At 39.7% G+C, this 13,216-nt stretch overlaps 1 protein-coding gene across 15 annotated transcripts in view; it reads right to left on the reverse strand.

Annotated features, from left to right (window-relative positions):
• Window positions 1-289: 289 nt before the first annotated feature.
• Window positions 290-13,216, reverse strand: part of LOC107996810 (putative mediator of RNA polymerase II transcription subunit 26) — a 286,687-nt gene continuing 273,760 nt past the window's right edge. For 9 of the 15 annotated variants that reach the window (XM_028666276.2, XM_028666278.2, XM_028666280.2 and 6 more), the window contains 6 exons: window positions 12,575-12,815; window positions 7,521-7,715; window positions 6,953-7,015; window positions 6,192-6,460; window positions 3,604-3,821; window positions 290-3,125 (listed from right to left, as the gene is read on the reverse strand). In XM_028666276.2, the coding sequence (XP_028522077.2) occupies window positions 2,850-3,125; window positions 3,604-3,821; window positions 6,192-6,460; window positions 6,953-7,015; window positions 7,521-7,715; window positions 12,575-12,815 (1,262 nt within the window). In that variant the 3' untranslated portion in view covers window positions 290-2,849. Of the gene's footprint in view, window positions 3,126-3,603; window positions 3,822-4,995; window positions 5,042-6,191; window positions 6,461-6,952; window positions 7,016-7,520; window positions 7,716-9,520; window positions 10,025-12,574; window positions 12,816-13,216 lie in introns of those variants that run through there. The other 6 variants (XM_062070960.1, XM_062070961.1, XM_028666277.2 and 3 more) reach the window with 5 other exon arrangements.

Genomic DNA, 13,216 nt, shown 5'->3' on the forward strand with positions numbered 1-13,216 from the left:
TCCATTTCCATCATGTAGATATACAACGAATAAAAAATATTGATCGAAATTTTTCATTTCATTCTAACAATTCGTATTGAAATTTATTCGGCGTATTAAAATTTACAATACGATTAAAATAATATCTTGTTAAATTTTTGTCATTGAAGGATGAAAACGGGCAAGTGAAAAAGTGGAAAAGTAGCAACATAAAATTAAGAAATATCGCGTAACTGTAATTTTTCAAAATAAGGAAAAGAACTAATCCATCTTTTTCTTTTTTTCTTTCAAAAAGGAATAATTTTCAAGATTCATCGATAAATACCCTTTATTCAATCGGAGTAACATTTATACTTACTTAAAGCATGTCATTGAACTTATATATTCGTACAACTTTATCAACGGCAACAATAATAATCATAATAATGATGAGAGAACGTAACGACAATAGTGGTAATAATGGCAATAATAGCAATAATATCGTCAGAATGATAACTCGTTGGGAGGAGGAACGGGCGCCATGTTGACTGTGAAATATCTCCGTTCATCCCTTTGTGTGTATTTGATTCGTGGTTGAGCAAAAAAATAGATCTAATCACAGTGACGATGTTAATTATAATGATAATGACAATGACAAGAATAATGATAACGTCGAAGATTAATCGTAATCATCGGCCGACTATCGCTATACTTTTTTTTTTTTCTTTAATTTATTATTACTCTCACTACACGGTGTTTGGTTAAAGTATGTCTCTTTTCTCACGATATCTTTCATTCCGTCTGTCCACGAAACAGATGAATAATTGATTCCGTTGTATAATATCTCCTGTATTCGCCCACTTCCTATATATACACTGCCTCGTTCTACAGTAACAAAATTATTTCAGTCCGCAAAATATAATAAGCGTTGCACGCAAAATATCTTCGTCCCCTTTGATCGTCTCGCATATTTCTACATTTTCATTTGTTTTCCCTTTTTTTTTTTTTTTTTAACTAATACTCGACTTATTAACATTGTGTTACTCGATAAATGTTAAAGATAATTTTTCTCGTATACGTATCAATGCCAGAGTAATGAACCAGAAACGCTACTGATTCGACGATGTGTATTGTCAGAAATATATGCTCTCCTTCGTCGAGCCCTCGATCGATTATTCAAGAGGCGGAAGATATTCTCGCGAAATGCGCGCGGGAACTCACCGATATTTACACGCTCGATTCCTCGCGCGCATCTCGCGATTCATCAAAAAAACTTACAATGTAGGGGGACGTAGATGCATTAACAAAAAAATGATAACAATTTACACAGACACAACCTATATTAGGCACGCGTGTATCTGTTTATTATAACAAACTTCATCAACGAAAGAAACAAACGTAGAAACGTTTCTCAAGCTATTGCACAAAAAAAAGAACGAGTATCCTTCGTCCTCACTCTTGATCGACCGACGATTCACGAGCACGAGGATCAATAATCATCCCCGTGTTTCAGCTCGTCGATCCTCGATGCATCCTTCAACGCTCGATTCGATACTTAATTCGATAAATACACCGTGTTTGCGATTGACATTTTTGACAATTAATCCTGTATCCACGACGATCACTGTGTACATTGTACCGTTGAATTGAATTTTGTGATTTTCCCGCGCAGGATTTCCTCTCTCATCTTTACGCACAATTAGCCAAGTGGATCGGTGATAACCACCACCGAATCGTCATATAATATTCGTAATATTCTCTGTCGACTATGTACACACTATGGACAACGTGTTTCGCCGTTTCGTAGACTCGTTGATAATATAAATGCGTCGGTATATTCGTCGCTATAGTATCCTATATCAGACAGTAGTAAGAGTAGTGGTAGCAATAATAATAATTGGATTAGTCCTAGAAACGATCTTCGGTGGTTGTAACAGTGACGATAGTAATAATAATATCTAGCGGTAATAATAAGTACGCAATAGTAATTTATAATTAGCCGTCGGTTCTTTTCTTTTTGTTTTTTTTTCTTTTTTTTTTTTTTCATTTTTCATTAGATAGCAGAAGCAGCATCGTAGCGGTTCCACATTCTCGTATTTTTAAACGTTTAATGGCTTAACGGATTAGTAACAGTTATCTGGTAAGAGCGATACGATTCGATATACATCTAAGCTAATCATCATTTCATGTTCTCTTCTGTGTATCTTCATTATCTTCGTCTTTTTCTTTACATGCTTAAGAATGATAACCACATTAACGTTTTTTTTTTCATCGAATAATATGTATTTATATATATATATGTATGTATGTATATATATATAAATGCATTTCTCTTCTGTCTATTTACAATCACGATTGTACTGCGAGTCTTTGTGATTCTCGCAATTGATCTTACATCCTATGCTCTTACGCCCTACGCGTTCATTATATACAAAAGATATCGCTATGAGCAACGTCAGTCCGCACGGTTCTACGAGATTGCACTGAATGATCATCAGAGGATATCCCTTAGATATCGTTTTTTAAAACATTTACTAACAGTCTATACAATAGTCGTCGATGTCCATTGCCGATTTATCGATAGTCGAAAGCACCGTTTTCCCTTGGTACACAAACAGATCACCCGATAATTCTTAAAAAGTTTATGTGAATTCTTCTTCTCTCTTGACATGGAGAGACACAATATCTATCCGACAGAAGGTCTCTTCCTTTCATCATTTACCGACACACGATTGTTCACGTTTATCGCACGAACTGTCCCCTCAGTGTTGGCAACGCAAACATCCGTGTCATCGTGATAACCGTTCAGCACCGCCACAATGATAATGAAGTCATCGCATGAAACACGTCCCTGTCACGTTGTATCCGATCATGGAGCTTTAAGGATGGTCTCAGATGGGTGTCGGTAGGACCGTGAAATCCTGCAGCGCGGTCTTCACCGTCTCGTATATCGGCCTGTTTGCCTCGTCCGCGCAATAACCATCGGCGGTACACAATGTCTGCAGCTTCGTCAGGTAACTGTCGAAGTTCTCGTGGCTCATCTTCTCTTGCGGTCCGCCTGGGGCGTTCGGTATTCGCACGTGCTCCAACAAAGTTATCATATTTTCGCGCAGCGATTGATAGTAATCGGTCAGATTGTTGTTTCGCTGAACAGTCGCCGCCGTTTCCTGCGGAGAAACGAACCTTTTTTTAAAAACATTCAGCTGTATTAAATGTGCATTTTGACACAAGTTAAATAAGAAAAAAAAAAAAAAAAAGAAGAAAATATACACATGCGAACTAATAATTGTGAAAAAGTATCGATTTATGTATTAACATATTTCGCACGAGTTGTAAATAAATTTAATTAACGTAAAACATTTTTTCGTAACCCATACAAAATACGTCGACAATGAATGATGCAGGATTTACAATCTGGATTAAAATTGAATTTTAACTTTATATCATCCCATTTAATCCTAAAATGGATCAATATTCTAACGTGCAATGTTCGATCTCAAGAATTTCTTTACAATCGCTTGCTAAATGAAACTTTTAGGTCCAAATTGGATCATGTTCTGTATAATTGGCAACCGGAAATCTCTCTGCCATTTCTATCAGCGGATGGTACATAATCGATTACCGACTGAGTACAAGCGTACTGACCTTTTCACCTTGCTTCAGCTGGTTCTCCATGGCGGTGATATCGGAGCGCAAGCGCAGCACCTGCGATTCGACCCGAGCATTCTCTCTCTGGAGCTCCGTGATCTCGGCCTCCAGTGTGTAGAGATCCTCGCTCTGGCCACTGGCGGTACCGCTACCACTCGTGTTACCCTGACCCGTACCCACCGCACCCCCGTGAGCCGGACCACTGGTGTCCACTCCTGAAGATAGGACATAGACGGTCCATTTTAACAAGCCTGTCTATATGTATTCTCTCTTTTTTTTTTTTTCCTTCATTTTTCTCTTATTATATCTTTGCTTTTCTCGATTTCCAACAGCTTTCACCCTGTTCTCGAGACACAATTGGTCTATCATACAATTTCTTTTATTCGATATCGATACATTGTAATATTGTGTAAGAATAGTCTCGAGAAGACAGGTTTTGTTCGAAGAACAGAAAACCATGGGAAGACAAGAAGGCCAAATAAAAAAAAGTTCGATCAACCCAAGATCTTGGCCGAAGCTCGTCAACTCGAGCGCGAGTTTTTGTACAAAAGCTTTTTTGTTACAGAAGAAAAGATGTAACTAGTTTACGTTGTTCTTGACAGGTGTGCGGGATTCATATACAATAAAATGTGAGAATGTGGCGAGAGCGTATATGTAAGTAGCGCCAGGAAAGCTTCGGACAGCGATTTGGGTTGGCCTGTGGTTGAGTAAGATTGTTTTTTTTTTGTAATTTTCTTTTTTCTTTTTTCTTTTCTTTTTTTTTCTTTCTTTTTTGGAAAACAAGTGCATCGTCACATCGCAGGTTCGTTTTATCGCACAACAATGATCGCTTGCTAGGCGGTTATAGTCTAGAAAATATCCCAAGTCGCTGCATGAGGATTTTGTCTGAAATATGGGATCGGTTACGGTTTCTTCTGCGAGTGGTTCGTGCTGAAGTGATAGAAGATAAAAGAGTTCGATTAACTCGCAAACGCGACAACTTGGTTCTTTCGATGAAACGAGTGACGCGTTTAGCTCATTGACAGACGCACGAACCTGACAGGAGTGCCGCAGGAAAATAATGATCGAGGACGATGTTAGGGTGATTAAGGGGGTAGCGTGAGGTGCCATCATACCAGATAAGAAGAAAAAAATGGGAGACACCGAGTGTTGGCCTCTGTTTGCTCAATCGTCATCGTAATTTTTAATTATTGTTACATGGAAAGATAACGAAGAAAATTTAATTCGAGCTGAAATTATTAGAATATTTTATTTTTTTCTTTCTATTTCTCACCGTTGCTGCCAACACTCGGACGTCATCTCGTAAAAAGTAAAATTACTGGTGTGTGGATCTTGTATGTAACACCGAAAACACATAGAAAACAAATGGCGAGTACGTCAGTCCCTTACCTTCAAAAGTAAATGTTCTCCTCAAAGCTCAATGACAGGAAAGGAGCTGATCGTGATCCCAGAATAAATCAGAATATATTATTTTTCATTATAATGACATACGGTTGTTTTTTTTTCTTTTCTTTTCTTTTCTTTTTTTTTTGTTTTTACATTTTTCTTTCTCTTTTTCTATTTGTTTCTGTTTTTCTTGCACATAGTAATGTAGGAATGGGATATTCGCGGGGGCTAAATTCGTAATTGGAAGAAGCAAAAGTGACACAGTGGAAGTCGAGGTGCCCAGTTCAGGTGTTTCTCTTTTTTTCTTTCTTTTTTTTTCTTTTTTTTTTTTTCGTCGTTGGTCAAACAATTTCGTGCATCTCTGTCCTCTCGTGGAATAATAATAATAACAATAATAATAATAATAATAATAATAAAAAGATCTCGAAAACACCTGGATACCAACGTCTCAAAGAAATAGGATAGCGAGAACGTAACGTAACATTCAAGTATAAACGATTGAAAAAAATAACTGAATATACGGACATAAGACAGAAAATAGGACAGGAAGAAGGACGAGGTTACTCTTGTTGGTATGACAGCACATCATTGCGTGAAGAGTAGAGTATGGCATAGTACAGGATTCAAGTATAAGGTCTTATATGCACAAGTTTACAAATAAATGTTTTCAGAATTTTGTCACGGCTTCTTTTTTTCTTCTTCGTCTTTTCTTTTTTTTTTCTTTTTTTTTCTTTTTTTTTTTTGCTATCAACTCGTCCAAATTGCAACACTCTACGAATTATGAATTAATGCTATATATTGTTCTCAATTAGATCTTATTTTCGAAATACACGAAAGGCAATAAGAAAAAAACAAAATAAAATTATTATCTGGACGAGTGTACGGCGCGAGAAAAGAATAAAAAAATAAAAAAAAGAAAAAAAATTCTCAATGATCATGCCTACTCTACAATTTTCGCTTCTAGCCCACTGTGGTAGGCAATCACATGTCGCAACATCAGGTCTCTAGCTCGACGTGAATGAGAATCACGAATTTTACAGTGAATCTTTCGATTCGTAATAATAGTATATCGATCATCGTCGACTCGTTCACGACGAGCCAACCGATATCTCTCTCTTTCTTTCGTTCTTCGATTAATAATGATCCGCGTCGATTATAATCGAAGACATCAACGACATCTGAGGCGGCTTGATCCTCACCGGTGATTCCTTTGCTGTACATGCTCGACATGTCTTCGAACTTTGGCTTTTTCACCGCGTGACCCGCGATCGGGCAACCCGACAGTGATCTGTGAGTGGAGAACGACCCGTTTATATGGCCGATCCCGTCACAACCAGGCGTTGGACAGTTCACACCCTCGAATTTCATCGCTGTCGCCGCGGCCACTGCTGCCTTGTGTTGTTCCACCGTGCCTCCGGATTCTAGTACTCGCATCTTGTTCCTGTTTGCAATTGGGCAGCCCGATGCGCTGCAACAAGTCGTTGTAATCGCAATTAAGGACAAGTTTGATAAAATTTTGAAATTTTTACCATTTCTGTGCACTAGACGAAAAAATAGGTTCTTTTCCAAGTGTTGAAAGATTTCTTTTTGGGTTTTATAATTTGATTAATCGTTGGCGATTAATTATTAAAAAAAAAGGAAGGGAATTAAAATAATATGTATTTATCATTGATTTCGTGAAACTTTATAGCGAGAATAAAATTAAACTTTGACTTTGTTTATTAAAATTAATTAAATTAAATTTCTTTTAACAAGCTATATTACAATGAGAATTTATCGCTAATTATTATTATTATTTTCTTCTTCTTCTTCTTTATAGAATATTTTCAACACATTCTCAAACGCGAGAAAGCAGGAAATTTTTGCAACGAAATTACGAAGAAGAATTTAAAACTCGATAATGCATAATTATTAATTATTATAACGTAATTCTCCGTTAAAAACGATGAGAAAATCTTACCTGCGATGCGATAAGAATTTACCAGTGGCATGGCCAGACCCGTCGCAACCGGGGATTGGACATCTGTAGTCCAAAATGCCAACACCACCGTTACCAACATCACATAATCCATCCGTACAGAGATAGGAGAGAGCATGAAACGAGCGGAAACCGCTGGTTATTAGTCAGCGTCTTCGTCTTTGCGTTGGGAAGCGGATGGGGTTTAAGGGACACCGCGGCGAAAGGGATGGAACCGCCCCTTTTCGGTCTCCAGATCTTAGCACGTGCAATGCGGTCAGCAAGATTGCTGCGTGCAACGTGTGAAAGCGCAAATTGGGATCGCGATTATGTGTAACACAAGTTGCAGAGTTTGCAAAGAGACTAGAATCCCTCTCAATTAATCCCATTCTATCTTTCTCTCTAATCTCGATCAAATCTACTGTAGAGTCGATTCCGCTGATTTCGGGAATTATTCCTGATTATTTCCACCGAATTTCGAGGAAAACGATTTACCAATCAAGATTGGAAAATTTGATATCAGATTTTTGAGTCCGATCAAGGGATAAATAATTAAAAATCGATGACTAACCTCAATGGTTCCGAGTCCTGTCCATCTCGAGGCTTGCTCTTCGGTTTGTTAGCACGTGGGCAACCCGATAAACTCCTGTGAGACGAGTAATTGCCGGTCACGTGTCCAGAACCATCGCATCCTGGCGTGGGACACTTGAGCTCTTGAGAATGCGCTTGGATCTGGGAACGATCGGCTCGCGGACAACCGGATAAGCTGGAAAGGAAACAAACGCATCTGCTGTTTTAAACACGTTCCAGATATACCATGACGATTTTGCGCTACTTTCGATTCGACAGATAATAAAAATTCTTCCATGATTAACGTTTCGATAACGATCAGGATATTCGAGTTGAATGAGTAAGCAGCGCAGGAAATCCCCATGGTCAGGATCACGAACGCACACCTCAGGAACATCCAACGTTGGCTTCAGCAACACATCGCATGCAATTTACGCGACGTTGCCAAGAAGTCTCGGGTACTTACGCCAAATATATTCAGGTAACACATATTTAAACGATTCGAAAAGAAGATCTCGATGAGATAAACATCGATACATTGAGATCATTGAATTTTCCGTTTTCATTCTCGTTCAAGGAAGCAAGAAAGGATTCGGCTCATCGAGATCGTCTACTGACACGATCGGCTGCTTACACATTAAACAGTCATTCTTAAAACAGCCTCTATCGCGATTCACTTTTCTTTTGGACGACTTGCCTTGCGTCCAGTTCGAACGAAGACATTTTTAAAGGCTCGTTTCGTCACGTTGACGCACGTTCCCATTTTCTCTCGAAAGATGATCTTTAAAATGATCGGGTTCGATCTTCGAGATCCCGATCAAGCTTCTCCCTCGGGCCAACCGGGGTGAATAGTGGGCGCACAGTCGAAACGGGCAATCAACGATGTATAATTGTATATACATAAATATATATATATATATATTTACACGATAGCATGCAAATGGCAACGCCGTGTTCCAGTTGGATCACTCATGAGGTGTCGCTCGCACGATCGATCGCGTTTCAGGTTCAATACAAGGTTGGCCTTACTCTAGGAACACTGAAAGGGAGAGCAGGGAGCACACTCACACCTGACCCCAGTGAAACTCGTCAATTGCCAATTGTATTTTTTTTTTTTTGCGTTCGTAATTAACACAGTGCAACGGATTGCACTTTTTATTATAATCGTTTCCATTTATTCATTCATGTTTATTATTTACGGTTATTATAGATATATGTCGTCTTCTTCTTATCTTTTTTCATTAATTACGGTTCTGCTCTGACATGGTCATTGGTAACAGTTCGCTACGAAGCTGCCCACTCGAGGCTGGCGAAGAAGCGGTTTACTTAAAAAAAAAAAAGGGCGGGTTCGGTGATCGTATTATACGTAATATATTTAGATGCGTATGAAAATGAATATATAATTACAATGGAAGCAGCGTAACTTTGTTCGAGCATGAGGCTCTGCTCTTCAACCGCGATAGTCTTAATGATTTTGCCATCCCTTTTCGTAGGGGTCGGGTCGAAACGGGGAGCAAATAGTACTTCATTCAACATGAAACTCATCTACACACTTTGGTTATAATATATCGTACGATAACGCAACTGCAGGTGGAGGGGGATTTTTACGTACGTGGTAAAATAGGTAATGCACAGAGAGAAAATATTTTAGGGGACGAAGAAAACAAAAAGGAAGAAAGAAAAGTAGATCAGATCGAAAGAAAAAAATGGATATATAAAATAATAGACAAAATAAAAATGTAAATGATAGCTATTTATACCAATGGGGGATATTCACACATATATAATAACAACAATATCGAATAGGAAGTACAAGACCGGTTCAGCCAGGAAATCAGGGGTGAAGGTACGTTCTAGATAAAATGATATAGTGTCACAAAACACTTAAGAAGCCACTACGTCACGGACCACCAATATGCATCGATGCAAATAACCCATCCATGTTATTCTCATCTTCGTGAGAGATCGCATTGATCGTCTGAAATGTATTTTCTTATGGAAATGTCAATGTATGTGTATATGCGTGTATGACTCTACGCACTCTCTGTTCAATGGAATCGAATATTTAAACAAGGATCGTGCTACTGTCAAGGAATCTTTGGACTTTTGTATATATTTATATATATATATGAAACAAGGTTAATCAAGAAATAATCGTGTATATATACTAATTCCAAGATATATGTGTACTCGTGTATATCTATATGTATGGTGTATTTCCGTGTATGATGTTCAGCGTGCGTGCGTGCGTGCTGCATCGCTATATCAATATTTATATATATATATATATATAAATTATACACAATCGTTATTTCCTAATCGAAATGTTAAATGTCAGTGTCAATGTTAATATTGCTGCCTTGCCTTCTGTGGGTAGCGTAGTTTCCCGAGACATGACCCATGCCATCACAGGACGACGTGGGGCACTGTATCAGCTCCTTGCCATCGCGACCACGAGGGGCGGGCCGAGGCGCGAAATTCAACGAGTGCCGCCTCATATTCATACTGCATCGAACAACATCAACACAATAAGACACAAAGCAACGCGATTGCTCGTCTCTCTTATGCCTGCACCTTAACATGCCCCTTCGATCGACAACCACGATCATCGTACGATGGATGGCCGTTTCATTTCAACCCCCTTCGCGCACAACTGGATCCCCCCTTTCTCGTTCGTTCGTATCATTTATGATTCGAACTTTAACCGATTTTAACCGACGTTTTTAATCTCCAAACCTCCTCGTCTCAAACGGCATTACTCCGAACATCCAGGGTACGAGCGTGGTCGCAACGCAATCGTTGCGTCGCGTTGTTACAGAGCGGGATACCCGACCCGAAAACTTTTATTGCGCTCCCCCAACTTTTTCTTCTCGGCGAGGCGAGAGGGAGGTATACGGGCGTGATAGCGACATATGAGAGAGAGAGGAGAAAAAAAAATATCCTGGCAAAAGTTCGGCACCGGTCGGTGGAGAAAATAGGAGGAAAGAGGCGCGGCAGCTAGGAGGAGCAGGAGGCGGAAGGAATATACGCGGATCAGAGGCACGAGAGAGCGTGCTTTGCTTCTGCCTTTTTTCTCTCGTCTCCTCGTAGTCTCGTAGATGAACGAACTACCGCCGGGCTATGAGAAGCCTCGAAAACCTCGATGGCCCTTGAGTAGCCGCGATATTGCCGGCCAACCGAGCCGACGGATGCGGACTTGAGTGCAATTCAACGGTACGTCCCTCCACAGGATGCTCTGCCTTCCGTGGAATTTTTCCACCCTCCCCCTCCGTCTAACCGCCAGATTCTCTGTCTTTATACGGACAATAAGTCGAGTTGTTTCATTCGCTTATTTCTTCGTCTCGTGTTACGAGTACATCGAATCGTGAACAGGGAATATATGAACGTTGATTTTATGAACGTTTATTTTTTGGAGGGGGAGGGAGGAATGAGATAATCCCGACCCTCAAAGTATATATTGTAACGAATGTGTATTGAAATACACGTTACTTTTTTATTATTATTGTTTAACAGACTTCAGAACAGGATGAGGGAAATTTGATTATTAAAATGAAAAATTTAATACCAAGTTCTTACTCCTTGCAAACTTATTATACGGATAGAACTTTAATTCAGATTCGAAAGTTGATTACAGTAGATTGCCGATTTTCACGTGGTAAATGGTTTTTTTAACCAAATTAAAAATTCGACTTAACATATCCCTATACAACAATTGTCAATTAATGTTCCCTCGAAATTCGATTAAAATTATTACATCCAATCATTTCAACAATTTAACGATCAATTCTCCAACTCTCTAATCGCCAACCAATCTACTGTGGTACCACGATATATCAAGAATTGGTGCTTGACACCACCCCGAACGTCAACATTCTCCAAGAATCTCGGCAACGTTGTCGAACGGACGCGCGGAATTCCAGGGGGAGGGAGAGTGGAAGTGGGAGAGGAGGAGGGTGGTAGATTAGAAAAGAGAGGAAACCAGTTTTGCCCGAGGTATCCGAGATGCATTTCAAGGGTCTAACCTCGATGGGTCTCGCCCCATAATCCAGTGCGGTGGCAACTGATTATACCCCACCTACCTTTCCGACCTTATTCCACCCTTGGCAGCCCACCCCCTCTCCATCATTCCCACCTCCTCTTCTCCTTATGCGCCGAACCGCGCCTTCTCCTCCTCCTCCCCCTCCCCTCCTCCGCCGAGCTTTACGTCAATTAGAATAAGGTTGGCACTTTCGGTACGAAGAGTAATTACTTTAATTAACAAAATGGAGGTAGGTAGGTAGGTAGCTAGGTAGGTAGGTATGCGGGACCTCCTCCTCCCTCCTCGCCACCGTCCTCGCCGATTTTAACTCCCTTCGCCGCCTTTTCGACCGCGAATAGTGCGCGTACACACCGCTACCAGAGATATTCGCGCGACCCTTTCCGCAAGGCAAGTACCATATCCGCGCATACGCGATTATTAGACTCGGGTGGACGTTTCGTCCGGCTCATTGAACAACCTGGGATAGAATGGAACGTTCGTGAATCGCGTTTCATAGCGTGGAATAGCGATCTTATTCTATTTTTGCTTCGGCTTGCTGGAACGATCAGGGGTACGCATGATGATGGTGTTTCGTTCGCTCTTGATCCGTTTCGATAAATTTGATTATTTAAGAATGTGGTAGTCGCTCAAGAAACATTGATCTTCGTCAAATTTTAGTCAAACAGTTATGATTCGATCGATATTCGGGATACTCTTTTCTTAAAAAAAAAAAGAAAAGAAAGAAAGAGAGAAAGAAATATCGATTATGATGATTGTTAATTATTTATGTGTACCCCTAGCAAATTTTACGCGACAAAATAATTAAAAAAAAAAAAAGGAATGTTACGCGTATCAATTTCACGAAATTATAAAGAATGTATAATTATCAGAAATAATTTCAGAAGTGAACGATCCCATTCTTCGAACTTCTTTAAAGTATCGAATGAAGTTCCTGATGAACCGGAAACGTCACATTATATTTACATTACGATTGCGGAATCATATTGAAAAGGAAAATAGATGATCGAATTGCTTACCTATCGTCTTTACCCGTAGGTTTATCGAGAGGTCCGACTGTGTGTTGCGGGGGTGGCATGCTATAGCAGGGTGTCGGCGTGTAGCCAGCTGGGATTTGGTAACCGGAAGTCACGGGACCTCCGGGATAAGTTCCACCGCAATTGTAGCCTGCAGTGGGGTAAGGAGTGTACGTGTTCCCAGGATATTCCGGTTGAACGCCTGTCATTCCGTACCCTGGGTGCGGGCTCATTGGTCCGTAACCTGTTCGAGAACGAGAAATATTTACATTTACAGGATTCAAAAGATAAATATCAATTATTGTTAATTGTGAACTTTTTTCTACAGAAATTTTACAATTCGAAAAAATTATCCCCTCTCTAGACTTGTTTAATAACGAAAGTTTCGAATATTGGAACAGGAAATTGTACTTTAAACGAAGTCGATGTTTAAATTTTTTATTCACACATTTAAATTTTCCATTCCCGCTTGCCAGGCCTGCGTGGCCAGTCCGAAACTTTGAAATATTTGATCGAATCCCTGCTATACTTGTCAAACTTCCAGTTCAAATATGTTATATAACGCATGCATACGTATATGTATATTAAATCGGTTCGGCGGATATGTAGAACAAAGAAACACGAGTACGATAAAAACTGGAGCAC

The sequence above is a fragment of the Apis cerana genome, linkage group LG2 (genome assembly GCF_029169275.1).
Source record: "Apis cerana isolate GH-2021 linkage group LG2, AcerK_1.0, whole genome shotgun sequence".
Taxonomy (NCBI): domain Eukaryota; kingdom Metazoa; phylum Arthropoda; class Insecta; order Hymenoptera; family Apidae; genus Apis; species Apis cerana.